The following is a 27,968-nucleotide window of genomic DNA, read 5'->3' on the forward strand; positions in this document are numbered from 1 at the left end:
AGCAGTGGAGCATTTTAGCGGCGGCGGCGGCGGCGGCGGCAGCATCCGCCCTTCCCCTCCAGCCCTGACAGTGCATCGAGCCTGGGAGGCGCTGTGTAATCCTGAGCAGCGGCGCCGTCCGCTCCTTCTCCTCGTCGTCGCCCTCCTCCTCCTCCTCCCAGCCTCCGAGGATGGGCTGCAAGAGGCTGCGGGGCATCCCCCAATCTTCTTCCTAAGAACTGACAAAACAAAGGGGGCAGCAGCGGCAAAAGCCCGGGCTGGGGTGGATGCAAGCAACCATGAAAGGCTGGGTCTCCGCCTCCTCTCCTGCTGCTTCCAGAGAGCTGCTGGCTGCTGCCGATGAGCAGAGGACTACCGTGTAAAGGGAGGAGGAGGAGGAGGAGGAGAAGGAGGAAGAAGCGGTGGTGGTGGAGGCGGCGGCGAGGCGTGATTGGGTTGCGTTGCCAAAAGGTACAAAGGTGCTGAAGTGGGAGAAAAAGAGGCAGGGATACCTCCCCCCAAAATGTCTTCTTCTTCGGTGGGGCCCCGCGGCCCTCGCCCACCCACCGTGCCTCCCCCCATGCAGGAGCTGCCTGACCTGAGCCACCTGACAGAAGAGGAGAGGAACATTATTATGGCTGTGATGGACCGGCAGAAGGAAGAGGAAGAGAAAGAAGAGGCCATGCTCAAGTAAGCCACAGGCCAGTCGCTCACTCATTCATTCACTCGATGGAGGGTGGGGATTGTGGTCCTGTCAGGGGGAGGAAGAAGATGCACTGGAGCAGAGGCAGACTTTTATGAATGGTGCAGGGGCGGAGGCGGGGAGGCTGGCGAGGTGGCTTTTGGTCACACTCAGGGTCCTGTGCAGGCTCCGAATGACCCGATCCCTTCAGAAACCTCCCCTTCCTCTTGAGAGAACTTCTGCTGTATATAATCTCCCCTGAACTGTACTACCCTTGCCCCAAATTATTGCAGGGTGTGGGGAGAAAAACTCCTAAACCACTTGCCAAGAGAGCAAGGGAAACCACCGAGGTCTTGCACGGAGAACCGGATCATGTGTTTCTGTGCTTCTGAATGTGTCTTCCTCGTGAAATCTCGGGAGGAATTCCTTTGGACATTTTTTTAACAAAATAAAACAAAACCCAGCCTATTTTGGGAGGGTCTGATGGGGTGGGGTTTCCCTAGTTGGAGTCTTTAAAAGGCCATGCTGCCCCCACCTGGTCTGAACAAAGCCCAGCTGAGCCACGGTGGGACTTCGTGGTGTGCTCGATGTTACATCAACCACCTGCAGGAATTCTGTATTTGGGGTGGGTCTTTCTCTCCCCTCCTGCCCTTTTACCCTCTCTCCAATTGTGTGAGTGTGTTTGTGCGTGGGAATGTGTTAGCTGAGAGGTATATACCGAATGTGAAAGAAGAGATCATGTCTGTATTCAAGTTACCACGAGGTATTTTATTATGCAAAATATAATGTATGCAATAAACTGAACGTCTCATTTCACAGAAACGGTTGTTCATACCTGTTGGTGGAACTGATCAGATGGTAGACTAATCCCTCTGTCTCTAGCTGCACAAGGATGGGTGGAGAGAAATCAGTGTTGGTAGATGCCATATTTGGGAGCTTTCCAGTTTTTATTTAAAACCATCCATCTCTTCCCCATGCCCCAACTCCTCTTTCATCTAATGCCTTATACGACCATATTTTCTGCAAATAAGCGTATTCACATCTTAATGTTATCACTGAAAGGATTCCTGGGTATAAACCGATTGTGTTTGGGCCTGTGAATGGGGATCAGGTTTTTTCCTCATCTCACCATACTCCAGGCCTATTTAATTTTGGAAGGAAATGGCAGACTAGGTAGCAGAATATAACCCATGCAATATATTTCTACTATGCAAGCCTCCTGTAGGCATTCAGCACATTCCTGCCTGTGAATGCTGTTATCCATTTGTTTTATCTGGTGGCTTTCACAAAAGGTGTGTAAACATATTGTGAGCCTTTTTCCTTTTAGGTGAATCCAAATGATGACTTTTAAGGCAGAAGTTGTAGTGTTTGTCTGTTCCTTTCCTCTCCCTCCTGCTAGCTGTGTCATCTATAATAGATGGAAATATGGAATCTCTGCGGGCTCTCAAGTTCTGTGCTGTATCTATTGCCAGAAATTGTGCTGGGGTCGTGCTTTTCTCTTACTGTGATGTTGCCTCTTCTTTCTTTTCTCTGTGTTTGGAATTGCATGTCTGTAGTAGTGGTGGCAGGTGCCACTGTTAGTTGTGCAAATGTACACCCAGGCCCAGTAAATGGGAAGGAAATGGCTTGTTTTACTGCTCTGCTTCGGGACTGTTTAAAGGTTATGGTGTTGTGAGAATGGAATGCCTTCTGTTCACAACCTTTGGGGTGTGGTTGAAGTTTCCTTTGCAGTTTGGGGGACAACACAGGAAGTGGGATAGCAAGTACACAAACTGAACAGATAAAGTATTTTTAAATAAATATAAGGGAAGATGCACTTCATCTAGTCTCTCTTCCCCAGCCTTGAAATCCCTGCATACTTCTTGTATAACTATTTAAACTTTCTAGAAATCATTCCTAATTGCATGCAGCTGCTGCTGCTATGGCACAGCACCATGCACTCACAGCTTAGACTTAAACATTGCTTTCTTCCTTTTAGAATGCTTAGATTTGCAGCCTTAACATGGACTTGCATTCTGCATTTGTTCGTATTGCGATTTTTCTTCTTAGCTTCAGAACTGCCTTGGCCTGTAGATTAAGTTGAGACATAATGTCTTGCCCAAGGCCATTGAAACATTACTCTGCACCCTTGTGTGAGGGGTGGGTAGGCAACCTGTGGCACACACACTGAGAAAAGCAAAGCCAGCAGGTTTTTGTGGCACATCAGTCTCAAAGCCAAATGATGTGTGAGCCTGTCTGCAGACTTCCACAGCCTAGGCTTCCCAGATGTGTTGGATGGATCAGCCCCCAATGGTCAGGGATAATGACCATTGTAGGTCAACATCATCTGCAGGACTCTAGGTGGTCATAGAGACATAATTGCACTGCCCTCTCTCCCCCTTGCTCTCTTGCTTTGCTGTTTTCTGTTTCAATAGACTAAAGACAACACCACACTAAGGCATGGATGGCTTCTCACATACCAGAGTAGCACTCTCACAGTACTTGGGACTTAACCTGTGACCTATTAAAAAGAAAGAAAAGAGGCCTGGCCACCAGTGCTATGGATCCTATGCCATATCAGCCTTCAGTATATAAAGCATTACCCAGAAAGTTGTAGCAGAAACTTCAGTGCTGTCGCTGAAAGAATTTGTGGCACCTTTTGAACGTTAAGATTGGCACATAGCAGAAAATGTCTCTTTGAGGATTGTGCATGAAAGCTAGATTAGTTTATATTGCTTTAACAGGTACTCAAAAGGTTTGTGATTCCAAAAAGAACTTCTTATGTTTAGGCTCACAAAGCAGCTTGTTTCATGCAAAGGCATCTGGATAATAAGAAAAACACTGTTATGGTAAGTAAGAGGAGCTGTGTTTTCAGATGGACATTTTCCTTCAGGCATCACAAGCTTGTAACTAAGTTCCTGTTCATAGAAAGCTTGCACATGCTAAGTGCAGAATACAATTTGTTCAGGAGGAATGAGGTAGCTTTAATCATGCCTGTCATAAAGTATAATGAGGTCTTTTAGAATAATTTAGTATAATAGCTATATAGGGTTGCTAGCCTGTTTTTAATCTTGTTTCTGTACCTGTCCTTGGATGTCAGGAAAAGATTTTCTGCTTGATTCCTGGGGAAGCTTCTAAATGGTGGGCTTGAAGTACTACCAGCAGACACACTATTCAGCTCTTCCATCTTTCTTTTCTTATCAGACTTCTTCTGCTGTAAGAAAAAAGATGGTGGTGGGAGGAGAGGGGAACTGTGCTGGAAAGAGACACATTGCTCAGGGCTTTAAAGAATTGCCACCTTTAAAGAATTGCCAGTAACTGAGCAGGTTCATACTGATCTAGGCTGCCCCTTAGCTGTTCAGTATGAACCTGCTCAGTTACTAAGATCAGTAGAAAAGGCCCTGTCAAAGACATACCCACTTGTGGAGTTCTGTTTGTGGAGCATGCGGAAAAGGGCTTTCACCTGCAGTGCTCCCAAACTCTGAAATACATTCCTTTGGAGTGGCAACAGGCTCCTGCTGCCTCGGGGTTCGACAAGACACATCTTCTAAATTTGGCTTTTAAAATTGGTTTTGTTATTTTTTCTGAATGTTGGTAAACTGCCTCAATTGGTTCCATAAAGGTGACAGCGAAAAGTTTAAAAAAAATAATAACAAGAAGAGCAACAAAAGGAAGACAACTCTGGTAAAATGCTGTGAATGAGGAAGGGCAAGGGCATGAGAAATGCCTTCCCTGGAAGCACCCTGTGTGTCCCCTGCTGTTCAGGGCAAGGCCCACTACAGATATGCACTACATTGTATTATATTATAGGTAGTAGTAACATGGGGATATTTAACCATAGTAGGGAGAAGGCTTCACTGAGAGGCACTATTCCTCTGGGTTGGTAAAATACCCTCCCCCCCCCACCCCATCGTGTTGGTGTCAGTGCTGCTCAAAAAGCAAGCATTGTTAGAACAAAATACAAGCCCATACTAAAGACAAAGTGTTGTTTGTGGAGGCTGCAAAGCAGTACCCAGTTCCCTTGGAGTAAGTCTCTTTGTACTCAGTGGGATTTCATTTGCTATAAACCAGTTTCTAAAGCCTTAGAAGTATCCAGGTATTCTTGCATCTGCCAGTTGCCACTTCTTGTAGTTCGTAAGAGCAGCTTTCAGCTGCTTCTGTTGCTCATGCTTTTAGAAAGTTGGATCAAAAATGTTACTTTCTTCCTGTATTTGCTCTTTATACCACTCTTGCTTGGACAGCTACTAAATTAGCAGTGTTATTCATCTTGTTTATCCTGACTTAGTTTCCACAGCCTTTGCAATGGTGTTCAGTCCATACATTCATTCTGACATATGCTTCTGTAGATATTGTCTGCTTCATCAGATGCAACTGATGAAGTGGACAGTGTCCAAAACAGCTTATTCCAGAATAAATGCATTAGTCTTTTAAGTGCCACAAGGCCTTGTTATTTCTGTATTAAACATAATCTAGCAACCTTCTCCAGCAGACATCTCTCTACTGTTGACCCATCCTTTTCAAAATAATAGTTAAAATTGTTTGAGTCACTTTGGAGGGAAAAGAGAATTTGTTCATGTGCCATGTGCACATGGTGGCATTTTCTACTGACACTTAGGCAGATTGTAATGTTTAGTTAAGGGACTATTATTTTACCTTAATGGTATAAATGTCCATTTTATTTTCTGTTGGCTGGTTCTTTGGGCCAGCGATTCAAGTGCATGTGCACTGCTGTGAGATTTTTTTGGGCTTATACTCTAGGCAGTAGCAGTTTGTCCAGAGTTAGAACAGTGCATACAACTGCCAAAAATATTTATTTTAAATGAGACAAAGCTGTGGAAAGATTGGAATTGATTCTGTTAATCCATTTGAGGATGAAAATGCATTTTTAATTTATTTATTTCTTTTTTTATACTGCCCAATGGCTAAAAGGCCCTCTGGGCAGTTAACAAAGTCAAAGAACATTGTAAATTGCCCATCCAGTTCATCCATATTTCATTCAGAGATCTCTGAACACTTTAAAAAAATCAAACATATGTGCATCCTGTTAAGATATTTTCTCCATTTATGGAAAAAAAACCTAGCTGCAAAAAGATTGAAGAAAGAGTGTTTGGGAGTTTTTATTTTATTTTGACTTTTGACTGTCCCACCCTCCACACCAACCTTCTCATGTCAGAGCATATTCTATGGTTGTTTCTGAGCTGACTGGCTGGCTAGCTGGAGTTTCTATCTTTGCTTCCTTGTTGTTTAACCTGGTAACAATCCCAGGCATCCAGGATTCTGGGGAGGCAAGATTTCCTGACCAGTAAGCAGGATTTCGAGGCCACCTTTAAACCTGCTCACTCCTTAAAGGAGCTTCTAGCTCTGATCCCTAAGCTAACGGCCAGAAAGAAGGTATTCAGAAGAACAAGTGCTGTAGCAAAGCAAGAAGCCCTGGCCTAATACTTTTCTGTTTCCTTTATACTACTTCTTGTGTTAAAGCATCAAAACATGGACCAGCCAATGTTTTATTTTCCTTAGGTGCCAACTGTGTTTTTTTAAACAAGAATGTAAACGCAGTGTAACTTCTCTAATGCAACTAAGGTGCTGAAGTTCGTTATTGAGATACCTGACCTCACAAAATGACTGCAAGTTATTCAAAGGAAGTGAGTATATTTAGCCTATGCTGTTAAAAGTATGTAGCCTATAGCAGGGAAATCTATAAATGCTGCCATTTTCATTGGTGCTCAAAGCTGCCTTTAGGTTTTTTCCCCCTAACTGAAGCAAGTTTGAGTTCTTACCAGCGGCTGAACTGGGAGCATGGTTAGGTCACTGCTAAGTGCTCTGGAAAACCCCATCCATTGCATTTGGGGATGATGACTCTGAGGCACTTTTATAACTTGTGACATTAATGCTTAGTGGCTACAGACTGTGCAGTTCTTCCACTTACAAGGTACGAGGGCAAAATGGTTGCTCTTTATCTTTTAAAGGGACCTCTCCATCTTCTGAAATCATTAGCGAACACATGTCTATCTATTGACAGATAGATAGATTGGGAGCAGAATTATGAAAACTAGACCCAATACCATGCTACAGAAGACAAAGGGGTTTCTCTAGTTTTGGTCTTTATCTGGTCTACAATTCCAGCCCACAAGGCCAGTGGGTTTACCTTCACATTGTTCCACTTGCATATTTGCACCATCATCACCACCATCATCAATATTTTGTTTGTGGACATTGCACAAAGGAATACAAACTCAAGAGAATAAAACATACAATGCTTAACTTTTCAGTCTACTTCAGTAAATGTCGTCTGCCAGTACTTTTACACAATAGATAACAGTATTTTATTTTATACTAATCTTTGTGTTGATAATTAACTCTAATGGATGATTTTTGTGTAGACTGATTAAGGTTGCTCTATACAAGTTACTAATTCATCCTCTCTCTTTCTTGCTCTCTATAAAAATCAATAATTTATACAGCATTTTGTATTTCAGTATATCTAAAATGGCTAATATATTTATAGATATATAACATGTGATTGAGAGGATGCTGAGAGGGGGAATGTTAAGTAGTGTATTTTCTAGCATAAACAGAGTATTCTGCAGTATTGCTGAAGAGTACTGGAGAAGCAGCCGCAGAACCTTGGTTTTAACTTGGGCATACTCATTGGCAGTAACATAAAATTGATGAAGTACATGAATGTGACATAAACAAGTTCAAGACATACATTTCTACTGAAATGAACATACACAATAGGTCATTGGTTTCTAGGCTCCGGCATACGGTACACCCATGTTAACATATCACACATATAAAAGTATCAGAATTACCATGGTGGATCATACTAAACGTTAGGCTTGTTCTATACTCTGTGGTTGAATATGAACAGCAGGGTACCTGGGGAATGCCCCTCCCAAGCAAGGTCTCATGCTGGTAGCTAGCCTCGGCTATTTCCCCCGGCATCTTCTAGTCATGAGTGTACTGTTTCTGGGTTTACAGGTTTCATTCATGGTTTTCTAATGTACTGAATTTTCAAAAGGCCCTTTCTGTTAGTGGCCATCATAGCATTCCACATGGTGAATTTCCTAGCTTAATTATGTGTTGCCTGAAGACCCTTTGGTCCAGCCTGAATCACCCACCACCAGCCACTTTCACTGCATAACTTCAAATGCAAGTTGTTGCAGTTTTTCACTGAGGGCTAGAAGTTTTACAGTGAAACATTTCATATGCTCTCGGTTTCATTCTAATTAGCCACAAAACATGAGACTTTTTACAAGCTGTAATCAACTGTCACCCTGTTAGCAACCAATGGGATGGAAAATCCACTGTTAAAGACTGTTCTTAGAACATGCCACATTTGTCAGGTCTCCCCACTTTATCTAGTGATTTCATTTCATGAAATATGTTCATAATTTGCAAATGAAATGGACAGGTTATAACAAACCTGAGACGCAAGCTGCACTCATAGTGTATAATGCAGGTCTACAGCAGTTTTCTGGTAATAACCATGGTAGAAACTTGTGATCCTATTAGTACCAAAAAGGGAATGCCATGTGGCTACTAAATCCAAAGTAGCTGGGGTGGTTGTTGTGGTGGTGGGAATTCAAAAGATGGAATGAGTGAAAACTTTTACACAACAAAGGCAGGGATGTAAGCCAGGGACAGCCCAAGACATTTTGCTGCTGGAAGTCTTGAATCTGCTACCTGAAGCAACCACATCCTCCCTGTTCCATCAGACTAGTTTAGGGAGTGCAGGGCAGGGATGGTGGCATATAAACTTTTTCCTCCAACACCTTGCTGCTGTATCCTAACATCTGCCACTTGAAGTATCTGCCTCACTCTGCTTAATGGTAGGGGTGGCCCTGATGTACACAGTTAAAATTAATTGGAAAACTATGGAATGAATAAACTCTGCCTGCTTTTGGTAGGATTATTGTATTTGAATGGGTTTTTAAATCTTTTGACTTCATTATTAATACTGCTTGAATATTTTTTTAAATACAGTCAAACCTTAGCTTTTGCAGATTTGATTATTCACAGGTTTGCCATCAATAAAGAGGTTTTTATGGCCCAGTGTAGAAAATTGCAGACAATGCGTGTAGACTGGAAAATACTCGATGTATGCGGGGGGGGGGGGAGATAATTTTTCCACTTTTGCAGGAGTCCTGCACCCCTAACGCCCACAAATGTGGAGGACCGACTGTAGTGATATAGCCTAAGGCCTTTAACTACTTAATCATAAATATTTTGGTTGAACTCCAAAGGCATCTTTTCACTGATGGAACTGTTTCCACCAGCAGAATGAGGAAGAACAATTCCTCCTCTCAGCTGCAACTCGCATGTACACTAAACATCTGCTCGGGTGGGTGGCTGCAGAGCAGGTTTTAGTGGGGCATGAGGAGCTATAGTGGGGAGAAAAGCAGGAGACAGTCCCATCATCTGCAGTCTCTCCAGTCACAGGATATTCCAGTCACAACAGTAATGTTGTAGAGTACTCTGAAGGCCTAGTGGAATTCCAGATTATTAGGGGTTGTCAGATATGGACAATGTACAATCCTCATCCAATGGCTACTGGATCATTGATATTATTTCCAGCATTGGCACTGGCTTCTGAATAAAATATTATTCAATGGAATGTTATATCTAGAGTGGCCATTCTTGGTCAACTCTGGCCAAAAGACCACTGGGAGGGTTGTATTTTCAGGTGGTTTCTGGCAGGATGAAAATGTATGAGAACGATGCTGAAGTGATAAGCCATTTTGAATTTATAAAACTGAAACAGAAAAGCAGATTACCTTTTCAGCAGATAAACCCAGCGAAAAGAATCCGACCATCTAGTTTAGTACTTTCTACTTTGACTGAGTATGGATATCTCGGATCTCAGACAGATGCCTTTTACATCCACACTCCCTGAGCCCTTTCAGTGGCAGATGGTCATAGAGTAAACATAGGATCTTCTGCACACCAAGCATGTGTTCTACCACTAACCATCCACTGGGGGAAGACCTGAACTTTGCTTACAGCAGTCAGGAGGGGCAGGTTTACCCTGAAGTACAGAGGCTTTTTACAATGAAGGGTCTTGAGTGCAAGAATATGTACTTCAAAGTGGAATGCAGTGGATTTTAGTTAAAAGGACTAGGACAGTTTTAACAAAAAGTGCCTGTGAATGGTGAAATAGGTGCAATCCCAAACTACCCAGGGCTCTGCACAGAAGAACATAGTAAAGGGACAGATCCTCCACTAACAGCAGTTTATGGTCTGACCAATGCTATGCATGGAGGGAAGGAAAATAACAAACCAAATGGGCTAGTAACTCTGAGGCAAACTTTTAGTTCGGTTTCCTGATCTGCACTGAAATGGTGGAAAAATATGAATTTTGTTTATGGCACCAGCAACAGTATGGCAAACTTTAGCAAGCTTGTGAGGAATTAAGTCAGACCCTTACCTAAGAAAGCAAGACACCTGAAGGTCCATGTGCCTGAATGAATGTATGTGTCATTGATGTGGGGCACACAGTGAACCTAGGAGCACTCTGAGTTGCAATCACGTGGTGCTTAGATGAACCTTGAAAGCCGGCACGTTGAATTCCACATGAGTCCTGAATGTGTAATCTCAAGCATGCCTGGTGGTAAGCTTGGCTGTGTGCTTTCTTGCCAAAGGAAGGAACTAGGGATTAATAACCAGCCAGATGTGCAGAGGAGTCCCACTGAAGTCAATGTAAGCACATGGTTGGGAGTGCTTTGCTTTGATGCATGACTTGGTTCGAGTAGGGTACTTAAATTCTCATCAATATAAGAATACTAAAGAAAATGGAATTCTCTCCTTCAGTATATTTATCCTAACCAGCTTACGAATGAAAGCCTGCAAGTAACCAGCTGGTGGCACCATTATTTATTTGAGCCAAGGGCAGCTTCACATAATTCTAAACTCCTTGAGCGGGTGAGCAGGCAGCTGGGGACAGCTAACCAGGCTACACTCACACATACTTTAGCTGTGTCCTGATCAGACTACAGTAACTCACTCTCCATGGGGCTGTAGGCAAAATCTGTCCAGAAACTTCAGCTGGTCCCCAATGCTATGGCCAGACCATTGCCTGCAGGGAACAAGTGACTCCCTTATGAGAACAGCTTCGCTGTTTACCAGTTTGCATCAGCAGAATTCAAAATGCAAGTTATGAGCTATAACCCTTTGCATGGGTACCAGACTATCTGAAAGAACAGCTGCTCCCATATGAGTTTCCTTGGTCCTTAAGAGCTTCTGGAGAAGCCTTTATTGTGGGATGCTGCTTTCCCGGGTATGTTTGGTGGGGATGTGAAAGAGAGGACCTTTTCTCAGTCATTCCCTGGCTGTGGAATTCCCTGCCAAGGGAGGCTAAGTTTGCATGCTCTCTGCTTTCCTCCTCCTGGCAAGCAAAGGCTGCTGTATTCAACTGGGCCTCGGTGTGTAAGTGTAAGTGTATTGGGTTGGAAGATGGGGTTTCTACCTGTTACAAGTTTTCATTTTTATTCCATTATGGTGTTTTCAGTTGTTTTAATTGTGCTTAATGCATTTACTTTATTATTGTTTTTAATAAAATTTTATTAGTGAGTCTAAGCTGGCTTGAGTGTCTTTTCTAGTAGAAAGGTGGGATACAGTCAAATAAACGTTTTGTTTATAACATGCAAGGAGCTCCCAGTGTTTCTTTTTCGAATGAGCAAAGCAGCTGCGGAACATTGCCATTTTGAGCAGAAGAGGGCTTGTGGTGGTCAGGACTGTGAATGTTTTAAATGCTTTCCAGTTTTCTATTTTTCTAATCAAAATCTGTTACTCCAAAGCAGTTTGGGTAGACTGAACTGCTTTTGAGTAGCAAAACTGCCATCAGTGGGAAGGATTAAGCAGCACCAAGTTGCCAACCATTCCTTTCCTCAAAATTACAGCCTTCCAAGGCATCTTTTCATGTAAAACAAATCATGGATGCCTTATATGCATTTGTATGCATCATGCAATTAACCCTCTGGACATGGGATATAGAGAAACAGTAGAAACAAGTTGCTTTAAAATAATTGTCTGTTTGTGAATTTTAAGATTGTCATAAACTTTGTGGAAAATGTTTTTATGGTTTCAAATGAAAAAGGTTGTTGAATATTTGCTACGTGTTCTTTTCTGTCATTTTGCTTTTCAAAACCAAGGCATTTTCAAAGCCTTTGTGTAGAATTTATGCAGCCAAATGGCCTTACCCTAAGACCTGTTACTGCAGAGCAAAGTGCTTAGAATGGGGAATATTTAGAAGCATGTTTGCACAATGTCGCAAAGTACCAACACAAATAGCAGGTATATTACTATACTTGATCTATATGTACTTGATTTATATAAACTTAACTGATTGCAGAAATAGCCAAATGTAATACCTGCAACAGTTTTCATTATCCATTATTTGCAGCAAGATGCCACACTTGATAGGAGCCTCTGAAAGGGCTGGTTTGAATACTACTTTTAGAAGTTCAAGTTTATATGGTACGTTTATACATGCATCGGTTGGTCTTGTCTCAGAAATGAGGCACTTATGGTTGGCCTTGCCAGATCAAACCATCTATAAGAGAGGATTATAGAGAGCTCTGCCTTATTAATATTCCAGTGACTTCAATAGAGTGAAAACATTGCAAAATAAGAAATATCCAAGGGGCTATTTGCCATTGTAGTTGAAAGTAATCTTTCTGAATGAGAGATGTCTCATAAAACAAGAAGCAGCTAATGCTTCTAGCTCAAGCATTCCTGGTAAGCCGTTGTGGGGGCATCCGCTCAAAAATGCTGCTTTAAGAGTGCCCTTTCAGTGCAGCAAAATGGCTGTTCGCTGGCATAAAGGGCTGGGCCTGTAGGTAGGTAGTGTGAGGCAGCTGCCCCAGGTTGCAGATGCTGGGGTGCAGTGTGGCAGCCCTCTAGCCATTCTTCTGACTCTACCACACCCTCTGAACTTGTGTGTTGCCTTCAGGTGCTTGTGGTTGCTGCCCTTGCTGCTAATGCTAGATAAGATTCAGCTGTTAGTCTAGTCAGCTTCTATTTGTACTTTGCCTCAGGCAGCAAAAGGACATGGGCCTACCCTGGTTACCACATCCTCTCTTCTATGCTTCAGGTCACTTCACTTCCCTTGCTACCACATGTGGGGAAGATCTGCATTGAGCTCATAGGTGACCCGTGTCCTTTTCATCCTGGTTGCCCATTTACCCCCGAAGCAGGAACATGCGAAGCTGAACTGCTACCATTTTCAGAAAGGCAATGCTACTTTAAATTCTTATGCTCTATTTCTCCTGGTCTTGCATAAATGCAGATAAAATATTCTTGGTATCCAAATTAACCTGGCGTAGTTTTGAGGCTACTTGGTGTTGTTTATAGGCTGTATTTTGTTACTTAATCTTAAACCAGTAACCTTATCTTTCTATAATTTAAGCATCAGTGAAAATGCTTGCTTTAGCTTTCACACTTACATGGAAAGAGTGTTAAGTTTTCTGTCCTTTTTAAGTGGTGAGCAACTACTGGGGTAATTACTGTCTATTTTTCTGGGCTGCAGGTGCATCTGCGATATGCTGCTAATAATGTAAAACCTGGCTGCCCTGTTTGTGTTCCTGACACACTGGCAACTGAGGGGTTGTAGCAATTCAGTTTTTAAACCTGAACACAGTCCTTTTATTAAGCAAACAGTACTTAGGGAGAAGGAAGTATCGTTTGACCAGCAACATTCCATGATTTAATGTTTACCAATTCATATTTCATTTATCTGAGAAAAGGTCGGTATTGTAGTAGTGAAATATCCTTAGGTGCCACACATTCTTGCCGTTTATATAATTTAAAATCCTTGCTCATTTGATGGTGCAAAATACATAAATAGAGAGAATTTTAAGACACTGTACTGCAGTCCAGGCAATTCATGGACTGTGTATGATGGTGTTATTGTTTTTCCTTTCTTTTAATTGTGTATTCTTATGGTTACTCTTTAACATACGCAACTGTGTTCCAGAGCACTAACATTAAAATATGCATGTCATGTGAGTTTATGCCATAGGGAATTTGTCATGGGCTGTAGATCCCTGCATGGGGAAACTCACATGTTTCCCTGCCATGATGTGTGAAGTGGCTCATCACGGTTTGACAGTTTTCGACAGTTTACAAGGGTCTGGCTTGTCTTTGCCTCTGTTCACTTTCTTCAAAGGATTGGGCTTGGCTTGGCACTTGTGGATTGTGGCATCTTCCATGCTTGCTTATGTAGGGAAATGTAGGACTTGATGAGGGTAGAGTAGGGTAAGATGTGCTCTTTAAAATATGCCTTATAATTAGTAGAGTGCAACAACCAGTCCTTGATTTGAATAATTTCAATGTTTTATTGACCTTTATTCAATGCTAGACTCCTCTACCCATGCCTCTGTTCCCTGCTCCCTCCTTAACCATCACGAGGCTTGGTTCTTCCTTTCTATATGTTTTGCCTGTTAATGTCAAGGAGTGGGGGAAATGCAGTTGAAATGCAATGTCTTGAAATTAGTTCTCCACAGAGCTTTTCTAAGAGTGGCTTCACACATACTCTTTAACGTATAGACTGCATAGAAGCTTGACCGTTAAAAAAGAAGCATGTAATGCTCCCCCAGAACAGTATAGTGTGGTACTGACATGGTATGTGTGAAAATCAGGGACCACTTTCTCACAAATGAACCTGTGCTTGGTCTCTTGCTGTGCTGGTGGGGAAGGTATTTGACAGAGGACAATAGTCCCCTATTCAAAAGTGTTCTCTGTTTGAAGGGCTATGCAGTCCAAGTCCTGTTTAAAGATAACAACTAATAATAAGAGGTGTTGAACTTGATCATCTACACTTAGGAGCTGAGCAGCAGATTCTCCTACACCCCATTATGATGAGATGCATTATATTTCTATATATGTATAGTAATTAAACCTACATTTTAATCTATACAAATTAATTTTATGCAGATCAGTATCTCCCTTAGTGACTTCTTTTGTGATGCTGTTCTCCTTTTTTGGCAATGCACAAGTCACCAACTTATGGGGTAACCAGTAACAGAACTTTCTTGACTCTGGCACTGAGGTTCTGTAGCTCCCTCCTGGGGATATTATTTATGCCTGGTTCCTGCTGGCTTTCTTGTGCTGGCTAAGGCTGTACTTTTTCAAAGAGCATTTGGGCTTTTTTGAGTATGAACTGATCCCCTTCCTTCACTCTCCTGCTGTGTATGTGTGTCAGTATTTGCTTATTGGGGATTGGTTTAATTCATTTTATCATTTGAGCTCTGTTCTTTCTTTCAATTACTTCTGGATCAGTTTGGTTCAAAAAAGCAGAACTGCAGAACTCAAGAATCATAGAACTGGAAGCACTATGTATGTCATCCAGTTCTAGCCCCTGCTGAATACAAACCATAAAAGTGAGAGTTTCCTCAGCAGATGGCTGCTTAGCATCTGTTTGAAGATCTCCAGTGAAGAGGGGCCCAACACCTCTAGGGTCATTGCGTACATTGTTGAACTGAACCAGAATGTTTTTATGCATGTTACCTAAAAAACTGCAAAGCTGGCACTAGGTGTACTAGGGAGGATATTTAAATAGGTGGGGCACCACTAGCATTTATGGGAATTGCAGTCCAACATGACTGGAGAGCATCAGATTGGAGAAGGATGGTCTAGAATGGTAAGCAAGGAGGGTCAGTATGGTGTAGCAGTCGGGGCACTGGAATGGGACTTGGGACAGTTTGGTTCTAGTCCTCACTTCACCAAGAAGTTCCGTAGGTGACTCTGGATCAGTCATCTACTCTCAGCTTATCCTATTTCACAGGTTAGTTGTGAGATCAAGATTGGAATGAGAATCATGTGTGCCACATTTGTGGGAATGGTGGGATATAAATGTAGCAAGTATTGAAATTTCAGGAGTGGAATTTGTTTTTCCTACAAGTGAAAGGTACTAATTTGCAATTGGATACTTGGTACAGGCTTGAATTAAGGGAGGGTTTGTTTTGTTGAGGTATTCCAAGAGGACTTTCTGAATTCTGAGGAATAGTTTGTTTTTTCTTCTTTAAAAAGAAGGAACCTGTTTTCCTCTCTCGTAAAGTTGAAGGGATAATCGAAAATTGGGGTTTGTGGGATGTACATTACAATTCTAAAGTGAATTATCATCCCATGAAGACATTAGTTTCAAACCTATAACATTATCCTGAAATATTTCTATTTGGGTATATGGATTTATATTTGAGTATATAAAAAAAATAAATTCACAGAATCAACGCCCCTATTCTAGTTGGACTTTGAAGCTGCACCATATATATGACAATAGTGGCTCAATGTGTCCTAGGCACAATGAAGTAAAATGGTGCCTAGGACACATTACTTCATTGTGGCAGAATTCAGATAAAGTCCAATTCATATGTGAACAGCATATGCAATTACAGCCATCATATAGTGAACATCTCTGGCCCTACCAGCAGCCCCAGCTATCAGGGGCTCTGAAAGTCAGTATATTATGGCCCCAACGAATGCTGTGCTTTCTTTTATGGGTGCTGAGTAGGAAATGCTACTTGAGAATGGTAATTGTGGTTTGTTGAACTTTGTGGTGTGTGAGATCCAGGCTTGGCATGTCAGAGCTGATACTATAACCAGTGTATTAAGGAGGTTACATGCACCTCCCTGATAAAGATTCTAGGCACAAGGGTTTTCCTAGTCTCAAGAAAAAGGGAAAGAGGGAGACTGGAAGCTGAAATGTACTAATGGGAACAGTGCACTGTGTCTGAATGCAAGTCAGTGAGGATCATGCAAGTAGTATTCATGCTGGCATAAGCAAGCACCCTCCTCACCCAGTCTGGTCTTTTTAGGGTCTCATAGGATCCAGTGGTATTGCTTTGGTAATCTTCGAATTGGTCGGAAGCTTCCAGTTAGTAGTTATGTCATTAATGCCATTACTGAGATGAGTTTTTGGACTACAGAACTACTCAAGACCAAAGGGATATTTTATTGAGAATGAAGGGGTATTTTTTAATAAAATATACTAAGCAGACTTGGTGTCTAAATGCCCCTGAACTTTAGCTCCTTTATCTTCCCTTGAATCTTGCAGCCTGATTATGTATTGTTAAACCGTCATAATGTCAACCAGATTTTTTCATGTTTTATTTAAAACCCTGGGAACACATTGTAATAACTAAAAATAATTCAAAGCCGCATTAGAGGACAGCCTGTTTACAGAAGGATTTTCAACAATTTCCACTGCCCTAGCATGGCTGCTTGGCTGGTGCATTTCTGCAAATGTGCTGCCACAGTGGCAGTGCATTCAGCTGAAGTTGTCGAGGCATGTGCTGTCATCCTCCCTCATTTCATTGCTGTGTTACCTAACATGCGCTACCTAAAGATACATTTATTGGGTATGGAATCCCGTTGATTTCTGTGGAATCTCTTCCCAAGCAAATGTTCTTAAGGTTTCAGCCCCAGTCAGTGCAATTCTAGAACTGTAATAATTTCATTTGTACCCTGTCTTTCATTGAAGGAGCTTAGGACAGCATATATGCTTCTCTGCCCCCCAATCTACCTTTTGAGGTTGGTTAAACTGAGAGAGAGTGAATGGCCAAGGTTACCCATTGATCCTCAGAGCTGGATGGGGATTTTGAACGCAGGCCTCCAACTCTCTAATCTCTGCACCAACATGGATGTAAGTCTGTTTTGCTAAAATGACATCCAAAGCTTGCCTAGACAGATGGATAGATTTGCTCCCCAACATGGTATGCATGTGCACATCTTTTGGTGGTTTCCAAACTTGCCCCTCCTGATGTTATTTTAAAGTAACATCAGAAATGCCCGCAACGAACCCTGGATGGCAGGCATGCTGACAGCTCTTCATTCCCAGGAATGCCTCTGGCCCCTATGTATGCTTCAGAGACATGCTTAGAAAATAAAAATGGCATGAAGCTGAAGCCCAGGACTTCATTTTGGAGTATGCCCTGACACTGAAAAAGAAGAAAAGTAATCTGGGCTAGAAAGGCTTGCCTGGCACCAACATTGTCATCTTTCTGGCATCTGGTTAAGACTTTCCTCTACTCCCAGGCACCTGACAGGCTATGATAAGGCCATTAACGTCAGTGGTTGTATCAGTCCCCAGCACCTTATTGCCAATGTCTGTAGCTGTTTTGCATTGTATTAACATTCCATATGTTAATGGTTTTATATTATACTTTCATTATAGTGTATATTTTGGTAGTGATTTTTGTGAACCTCACAGAGAACTACAGCTATTGGGTGGTATAGAAATTAAATAAATGCAATTAAATGAGAGTGCCCTGGAGGGCTAGGGTGGAAGCATGCTGCGCAGGTAGAGGGTGCGTGTGTGAGCATGTGTTGGTGGGTTTATTTATGTATTTGCAGTATTTGTTTACAATTCCATATCTAGATAGATTCTGAAATGCTGGACAGTAAAAAGCTAAAACAGATAAAATAATAAAAGCAGTACAGGATAACATGACTATTTCTTGGCCAGCAAGAAAGGCTTTCTGGAACCAGGATGTCCTTAGCAGCTGCTGAAAACAGCACAGTGTTGGTACCTGCCTGACCTCCAGAAGTGGGAAATTCTCAAGAATGAAGTGGCCACACTGAGGGCTCTCCTCTTGGTTGACTCCAGTCAGGTCATGGCTCTTTCTGGGGCCACCAGGAGAATATCCTCCAATGACCTCAGTGACTGGGCAGGTCTATTTGCTTATTTCACAGTTTTGCTCCTGGGGGGGGGCGTGGGGGGGATTGTGCTTTTTTTGTTAGGTATAAGTAAGTGATTTGAGATTTGGGGCTTAGAACATCTGCTTTCAGTTTCTTGGCCAAGTTACTGCTTTCTGACCCTTATCAGTTTGCCTTGTGTATTGGAAAGGAAAATTGCAGGTTCAAAAGAGTGCTGTCATATTTTGGATCTCAGATTTCCGTCTCTGCTTTGTTGATTGGCAAGTTCTATTTCTTTCAGCTTCATGGGATTGCCTTCTGGGAACCAAGTGTCTGATGAATGCCCCCATCCACAACGGCAGTTGTTTTGCAAGAACCCTGACAGTACTCTCCTAACATTTGATTATTTGGCCTGCCAGCATCAAAAGGTTGAGGCCCCCATCTTAGATCTATTTACTTTGTTAGGAAACAATAGGTGTACAGTTGTAAGAGTGTGGCTTCAGTGCTGGACAGTCCTGCAATGGTTAGGTCAGACTCAGTAAGAAGGCACATTAAGGGGAAAAGCCTAGAACAAGTCAATAAACAGGCAAGGCTTGTGCTTTTTTCAGTATTACTGGTCCAGAAGGATTGTTCTAAGGGTAGGATCTGAGGCATGGCCAAAATCACAGGACAGGTAAGCAGCCCGATAGAGCTGCAGTCCAAAGGGAAGAGCCTACCAAGGGTCCAATGGTCAATGATGCAGAAAGTCTTCACAAAGCATTGTGAACAACCATACATAGCTTACATAGCTGAAACTTCCAAAACCTCACCCAAGGATAACTTGCAATCAAGTACAGGATGTTGGGCAAAGGTCCTTTTTATGAGGAGGGCCTTGCTCACAGGAGCCCTCCCTTTTAAATGGTCCTGCCTTACAGGGGTTTCTCTGGCCTGCCTCTTGAGATTATGATGCTCAGGCCACCTTGAGTGTCATTTTTCTTTTTTAGTACACAGGCAAAGTACAATGTGGGGAGCACTTGGCCTGTCTCAGAGTCGTCGTCGTCCTCCTCCTCCTCGCAAGGATGGGCCTTGCAATCTCCTCAATTCCTGAAGGGCCCGGGCTCCTTCTGGTCTTCCAGCATGGCCTGTTCTGTGGTGTTCTTCATATTTGGGATCTCTTGCTCTTCCTATAAGGAGCATTCTAGCAACCAGCAATGCTCAGGATGCATTTAGGAAGTGTCCAGTAGCAAACCTGTGTTCTTTGCCGAGTTAGAGTTCACGAGCACCTTGGACTGAACATGTGAGTCAAGCAGAAACACAAGCTTCAGAGTGGCAGCCCCAGTGACTGCTTTGGCTCTGGATTAGCTGTATCCCAGTGCCAGTGTGGGAGAACCAGCTGTGTGGGTGCTGGTATTCTCCCACCTGAACTTAGGAACAACTGTATGTACAATTAGTCAGTAGATCAAGTTGTGTAGGCTTGGTATGTTATTCATCTCCTGGAAGGACAAAACAGTTTCTCAAATGATTGCATACACATCAAAGTTATTTTGTGAAAAATAGTCAGCATTATTCACCCAGAAATATCATTGTGAACTTCTTGCAGATGTAACTTGTTGCAATCAGGCCTTATATGCCTGAGTAAATATGGAAAGATTTGGTGCCAAATTGGTTTTCTTTGTGTGAAAAATACACTGTGAGCTTTGCATACTGGGGGCTGAAAAACAAGATGTTTAATTAACTTTTCTGGCAATGATAATTGTAAGTAACTTTATTTGTGCTACATAACTAATCTCCAAACATTTAGAATAGAGATTAGCATTCTGATATTCCAGCATATTTTTCTCTGCATTGGCATAAAATTCAGGTGGCATCTTTCTTTTGTTTTTGCTGTTGTTTTAACCATTAAGAAGTATGGCACAGTTACAGACTTGTTTTTCTGATCTCATTACCTAGGAATATGCACTTAAACAAAAACCAAAATATGCAATTCCCCAGTTACTGCTTGTTCTTCTCTTTGATCTCTCTTTTTCCTTCATTTTTGAACCCCAGTAGAATGATAGGTGCTGTGTATAATTCAGCCATGCAAAAATTGCCCTGCCCGTGCCCAAATGCTTACAGTGCATGTGTGTTAGTATAGCAGAGGCATGGGCATCTCCTAATTAAGGGTGCAATAAATAAATGAATAATAAAATATACACGCTTACTTGGAGGTAAGCTCCAGTGGATTTGATGAAGCTTACTTTTTGCATAGGATGCCCAGCATATCACTTCTGCTTTATCAGAACTATGAATGTGTTACATCATCATCATCATCATCATCATCATCATCATCATCAGAACATTTCTATGCCGCCCCTTGCCGAAGCCTTGGGGCGGCTTACAAACACAATAAAATACAATAAAATACAAAAATAACAATTTAAAATTAACAATATAAAATAAATAAAAATATAAAATATAAAAGAAGTCGCCCTGGCCAGATAAATAAGCAAATATTGTTAACAATTACATTGCTTCCTTTGTTTTGGTAACTGCCATCCATCCTTCAGTCTGGCTTGGATGCATTATGGAAAATTGTGTGTGTGTTTCTTATTCAAGATCCCTGTTACTCCTGTTGTCAAGGTGTACAGGAGCATCAGAAACTGGCAGCACTTAATTCAGTGCCATTCCAACATCAGCCATATTCTATCTGAGCTAGTGTAAATTAATCTTTAAAAGTAGCATAACAAATTGGGATTTGTCCTATAAAACAGGGAGAGTAAGTAAAAAGGAAAGTTCTGTATTCATATGAGATCTTAATTATATACTTAGGGCTAGGCTTTTAAATTAATACATAGCACCCTATGTCAAAATATTTCCTCTGTGTTTTGTAAGACCAAAATGCAGAAAAGTTACTTGGAATTTGATGTGGAGACCATCAGTATCATGGCAATCCCACAGGTTTGCGTTCTGCGTGTTGACCCAGGTAGCTCTTTTCCCATATAAAATATGCTGGTTTTGTGTGTTGTGTGAATTTCATTTTAAAAACATGTTTGTGTCAAATTTTGCTGCCAATCTCTTATAGTGAGAACCTAGAATGTGGGAGTAAGGTGTGAAGACAAAATGTAGTTATTCAAGACCGAAAAAGACATTATGTTAACAACTATCTACATACATTATCTCAGCTACTTTTACGATACTTTAAAACTGCCAAGGAAAGTTCATCTGGGCTGAAGCTGAAATTCAAGAGGCTTGAAAAGACCTGGTTTGCCATATAACATTGACTGAAGCTGGAATGTAAATTGGGGTGAGCTTTCTCTTGCAGAACTGGCAATTACCTGGGAAACTAGGTTTGGGACACAATTCAGCCCAGCTTACTTTATTTATTAAGCCAATCGATTTCTGTGGATTAAGCTTATACCTTACTCTGTGCCACAGTGTTACAGCAAGATGGTATTTTCCTTTGGCCTTTGCTTAAAAGATTCAGTAGTTGTTTGGTGATCTGGTGTAATTGTGATTAATGCAAATAAGGCAAATAGTAAACTAATCTCAACTCACAGACATGGCGATAGAATAGTTACTTCCAAACCAAAAACTGTTCTTGCTATTTTTCTTACAGCCTGACCCTGTGTATGCCTATTTCCCGGTGAGTGAAATGGGATTTGCTCCTAGGTGTTTTAAAGATTTATGCCTTGCCTCATACACGACCCCTTTCATACACATGTGGCTCCTGTTGCCCCCTACTACTGCTCATTTCTCATTGTAAAATATTTCAAGGATATTTCAATTTCAATAATACTCATTGATTTTTTTTAAATTGCCAAATTAAATTGATTTAATTTAAATTTGGAATACTCTGGTGCACCAAAAGGGTCAAATTTAGCTTGTTGAGTTTTGGGCAGTCTACAGTGTTCCAGAAGACTCCCCCCCCCCCATAATCAGTTTTGGGGTTGTCAGGCATCCTGTTTGTATGGGTGCCACAGGGGGGCAAAAATGGCCCCCAGATCTTCCATAGTTGCTCACTTGTATCTTAGCACACCAAAGATCCTATGGAATGGAACATGATATTTTGGTTATTCTCTCTCAGCCTAACCTGCCTCACAGGGTGCTTGTTGTGAGGATAAAATGGAACTACATAAACTGCCTTGGGTTCCTCGCAAGAGGAAAAAAGGTGGGATATAAATGTAATGTAATAATAGTATGATATCATTATTATTGTCATTGTCTGGTGAACTTGGCTAGTAAGTACACAATACTTATAAGGCAAAGATGCTCAACAATTTGGGGTCTGTGGATACATTCAGCAGTTTGAATATGTCCCCTCGATACCACCACAGACTGGAGCCAATCACAAAAATTTCAGAAGGACCCTGTTCTCTGTGTTGTGCCAGTGCGTGAAAATGCCACCCATGTGTGGTATTCTTTCTCTGCATGTGTTTCTTTTACATTCTTCTGGGAGGGTGGCTTTTGTCTCTGCCCCCAGCTGCTTTAGGCAAGGAGGACTCCCCACCTGCTGTGCAAGTAAAGGGAGGTACTGCTGCATTCAGTCCCAGGGTGCGCCTCATCCTGGCATTGAAATAAATTCAGCTTGCTTTATTTGTGGCTGGAGGTGGAAAACTCATAACTTGCACCAGATTTCCAAGTGAATATAGGAAAATGTTTTGCTTGCCCTGTTAATTTCCAATGCATACATTAATACAGTTTTGTAACTGGGCAGTTAGAAAATAGTTATTTAATATATAGTTTCAAGATCCTGGAAAGTATGTAATTTTTTTCACATATAAATGTTCAGAAAGTTTCTAGTAATAATTTCTGTGTTGTATTTTAGTTCTTATACAATTCCTATATGCTAAAATACATTGATTCTTGAAAGAAATGTCTTTGAAAACTATGGGAGAATGCTGCCTAAACATTTTGTGGGATTGAGCTGCAAGCAGTTAGAGTCACATAATCAGAAGCAGAATGGATGACTTGGCTGTTTCCTAAAACGGAAAGAAGCAAGAACAGGTCTTAGGTGGTATCAGGACTTGGCCCTGCAGTTTCAGAACTGAACACAGGAAAATACAAAGTAAAAATCAAAAAGAGCATTTTAAGCATGCCCAGATGGCCCTCTCCAGTCTTAGTGCATTAATGGTAATTCACAGAACTTCAGTGTTTCCCCTAAGTTGCCTGTGAGACTCCAAAAGACTCTTCAGACTGACGAATATATTTGCCACTTCAAGTCTTCTGTTACTGTTTTTAATAACAACAAGATGATGTCTGAAGACTGGCTTGTTACTGTAGCACTCACCATGCATGTCAGTGGTCTCCATTTCTAAATGCAGTTTTTAATGGCAAAATGCTTGTGGTCTTAAATACTAAAGCAACAGTTAAAATGCATTATTTGATGGAGGAAAATGCACATTATTTCTTGTCAAGAGGTTTGGTTCAGAATTTGAGTTTTCTGTCAGGGTTTTGCTATTGTTTGCTATTTATTGCTTGCCAGTTTGACTTTACAGTAAAGGACTCAATTAGCTGTACTTTATGGAAAGTAAGAACATTTTATTGTGGCAGCCCTCCCTCCTAAGCATAGATTTGTATCACCGGGACTATCTATACCAAATTATTCCCTTGCCTTCATTGCCCTTATTTATAGGACTGATACATTACCCTTTCTCTGAGCCTATAAGGATTGGGAAAATGTGGATTAGGAGAATGTGGCTTTAGTCTGATCATCAGAATTTCTACGTTAGATTAAATAGTGTGGAAGAGTGGAATTAATAATGTGTAATATTTATTACATTTATATACTGCCCCACAGCCAAAGTTCTCTGAGTAGTTTACACAACACATAAATACAATTAAAATGTCAGAATTTTTAAACTTTTTAAAAATGTTTAAAACAGCTAAAACAGATGATAAAAACCCCAGTACCTTTGGAGTTGGCACTCTTCTCTTGGAGTTGGCACTCAGAGGAAGACTCCAGAGGTATGTCATGTATATTATGTATATCATCTCTCAAAAATTCAGCTTTACCTTCTTTTTTCCTCCACATAATAGAAACACTGCCATGTTTGGTCTCAAATCTAGTTCCTGTTCTACATTTTAAATTTCTTTTTACTTGGAATGGTGTCCCTCACTCACTGTTGTATTTCTACCTCATTCTGTAAAAAAATTCAATTCTGTAGTATGACACAGATTAGTAAACTTGTACTTTAGTGGAACTGTATGTATATTTTACAGTATGTGTTTCAATGGCCAAAAAAAGTGTTTCTAAATGATGAATTCTTTCTATTGTCTTTTGTTTCTGCCCTCTACCCCACCCCATCCCACCCCACCTTCCACCAATGGAACGTTTCAGGTCTGGTGGATGATGTGTTTTGAAGGCCAGTGTCACAGACACACTCCTTTGCTAGATGAAAAAACATATGATTTGGACAGCACACCAAGCTGTCCCTGGTAGGTTTAATTATCATGACATTGGTGCAGAGCTTCATGCCTGTGGTGAAGTCCTGGAACTGAAAGCAAATTGGCTGAAGGGAACTGTGCAGTGCAGAAGTGCCAGTTGCAGTGTGAACACTAACATCGCTTGATAAATACTGGTTTCCAATACTGCAGAGAAATGTTGACAAGAGCTTTTCCATGTGCCACATGTGCCAGCAATACTCATTATAAAATAGAACAGAAGATAAATATTCTTGGTTTTCAGCCAGGTTTAGTGGATGGGTAAGGCAAAGACACTAAGAGGCAGTTTACCATACATTTAAATTATTAATAATGGATCTCTCTGTTTCTTTTGATCGCATTTGATTTTAGATTTTTTTACCTTATCTCTGAAGGTCAGACTAGAGTAGATAAAAATGAATGATAAAAATGGGAACACAGGGTTGATATTTTTTTCAGAGGAATTTTTAAAAAATAACTGTTTTCTTGTTTGAGATAGGCCAAAATAATAAATGGCATACATTTTTGATACCTTTACATTTCAATATATTTTCTTTCTTAGATGCTACAGTGTTCAACCCAATTTCACAAGATTCAGCACATAATCAGTGAGGTAATTCCAGAGGGACGAGGGACCCTTAAAGTAGAGAGACTCTTAAAGAAACCAGTAAGCTCTATCTCCTTACTCCAGTTTATGTTCACTGTAGCATTTAAACAAAGAATAGTGTTCACAGACAATGCTAAAGCTTCCCCCTTCCCAAATGCAAGCACTTCATGCCTACTTGACTTGTTGCTGTGTGACTTGGTTTGTTTGATCCTTCAATCCTGTCAGAGAGTAAGATATTGTGGAAAAAATGAAAGTTAACATTTTTATCATGGCCTTAATAATTTTGTTCCATTTCTCATAGGTTCCTATTATTCTTTAATCATTCAAATACATCAACACAGACTATAACTGTATTAAATGAACCCTAATGCTCACTCCTAAACAGTAAATTGCTGCCTGGGAAAAAAAAGAAAAAAGTCGTGTCAAAAGAGGTTCAGATGTTTGTTGGGCTTCTGAAAGAAGAATGTTTCAGGCACTGAGAACTGGAACCAAGAATGCTTTACTGTGTTCCCTGATTGTGCCAACTTAGTCTGGTCTGGACTGTAGTAAGACATAGGTGGAAGTGGATTGAATTAGATATCATGATAACTCAACCTACACATGAGAATATGGGTAGCGCACAGTTCCTTAGAGTGCGTGCTAAGCTGCAGCATGACTTAGTGGTGCTCACCTCTTCCCCATCCAGCACTTTCCCCCAGAATCTCCTTTGCCCGGCTATTTTTCTTTAAGCAGGACTTTCTTCCAGTCTTGCATCCACCAGGAGAAAAATAGCTTTGGAAAGGGAAGGCACCGCCTTTTGCCCTCAAGCTGTCACGCACACAACTGCACACACAATTTATAGGTGTATGGCAGTGATCCATTTCTAAAATTCAAGTCTGTCGCCATCTCACCTAGTTTGTCTCTGAAAACCTTTATCCAAAGGCCACCATTCTTTATTGCTTAAAATCTGGAATGTACTTTACACATACATTTCAATGGTAAGTGCAAGTAACCTCACTGACCAATAAGCAGAACGACTGGATTAAGAAAATGATTTTCTTAATCAGCTCTGAATGTGCAGCTGCTGATGGGGTTCTGGCAGCTGCGCATTCTTTCTTTGCACCAGCATTGTAACTTAGTCCAGCACTGAGGACAGAGTAGCTCCTGCTTTTGTCGCCCAGTGCCAGGTGTCTGTTCTGTGCCTCTTAAGCAGGCTTTCTCCACTCCTGCTTCATGAAGTGCAGCCCACCAAGTATGATAGTGGCCCAACAGGGGGTCAGTAAATTCCCATTCTTGCACTGGGCTGCAAAACCAACATAGCGAACAAGTGTCTGGGAGCCCACCATGAAGTGCTTGTGGTGTTGGTGTGCAAGGGACCAAGGGCAGGCATGTAGCAGGACACCCTGTGGCAGACTCAGGGATGCTAAGAGTTGTAGCCAGGCAGGAAGGCACCAGGCAGGGAAGTTTTCCGAGAGAGTGTTTGGCAAAGTACAGTTGTTTGGGAATGAGGAGCAAGCTGCACAGCACAGTTTGTGAAAGTGCCTACTCCCATGGCAGCATAAGTAGATCAGGGTGATGTGGCTTTTGAGTATGATACCAACACATTTTAATCAGATAGGTAAGTGTATTCTGGCTTTATTCCTTTGGAAAGCAACAGCATTGCAAAGAAGGCATTTCATTGCAATTAATATTAATGTTAGGATGATTTATCAGTAAATACTTCTGATACACTCCTGTTTATTCAGTCACAAAATGTCTTCACTGTAGAACATTCGGTCAATTGAAAAGAATGTAAATGTTATTCATTAGCAGTGTAATTAGTATTGATTAGTTATATTATGCAGTTCACTGAATTAAAACCCTGTATGCTACTGCAGATTTCTAATCATTGTAACAAAATTGAAATTGGTAGTTCAGATTTTTTTTCTCCCTCCACTGGCTAGCATTTGATTACAATGTTTCTTTCCCTGTTCCATTTATAGTGAAATGCAAATAAAATAGATTATAGACTAGTCCAACCTGAAATGGATTTGCATGAACATAATAGGGTGTGGGGTGCTGACATAAATCTAGTCAACACAGTGGTAACATTGATTTTAATAAAAACCAATCTGAAAATTGCAAGCAAGCATCGCAGTTTGGGGGAGCTTTTTTGAGTGTATCTACGGGCTCTTATGAATCTGCCAAAACTTGTCTTTTTGCAGAATTTTAACAGTATTCTAATCACTGGTAGGTACATTTTACCTTTGATCCAATCCACTTTGCAGTGTGCAAATTAGGGTGGCCATGTCCCTGCTTTTATAGAGGATAGGCTTTTATCTGAAAGGCTGATAGAGGACCATTCTTTCTTTGAAGGTCCTCTCTCTTTGACATGCTATCCTGCCCAATTCCAGTTTAAAGATAGCCATTCACAATTCACCTACAGTTAATACGCACACATTAGGCTGAACAGGAAGGCACTCCAGTTAGGTCACCTGGGCACAGTCTTCCACACTATGGTGAAATGTACTTCTGTCCTGTGCTTTGCTAATTCATTTCCAATTCTTTGGCAAATCATAAGGGCCCCTCCAACCCAAGCTCATGCACTGCTATATGTTTTTGTGTTATGCAAAGGGACTCTAACTTCAGTGTGGAACAGGGCTTTTCCTGCAATTGTCTGAGGAAAGTTATCTTCCTGGTAAGATTCTTTAGAGAAGTTATTCTTTATAGGTTTTTTTTCCTGAGAGAATATAA

The 27,968-nt window shown here is 41.3% G+C and overlaps 1 protein-coding gene across 1 annotated transcript in view; it reads left to right on the forward strand.

Moving 5' to 3' along the window:
• The first annotated feature begins 502 nt into the window (after positions 1-502).
• The window catches only part of LOC123019010 (regulating synaptic membrane exocytosis protein 1-like), an 85,485-nt gene continuing 58,019 nt past the window's right edge, over positions 503-27,968 (forward strand). The window contains exon 1 of the mRNA XM_044421447.1: positions 503-669. Coding sequence (XP_044277382.1) covers positions 503-669 — 167 coding nt within the window. The remainder of the gene's footprint in view (positions 670-27,968) is intronic.

This window comes from Varanus komodoensis, unplaced genomic scaffold (genome assembly GCF_004798865.1).
Source record: "Varanus komodoensis strain SLA01 unplaced genomic scaffold, ASM479886v1 scaffold12, whole genome shotgun sequence".
NCBI classification, from domain to species: Eukaryota; Metazoa; Chordata; class Lepidosauria; order Squamata; family Varanidae; genus Varanus; species Varanus komodoensis.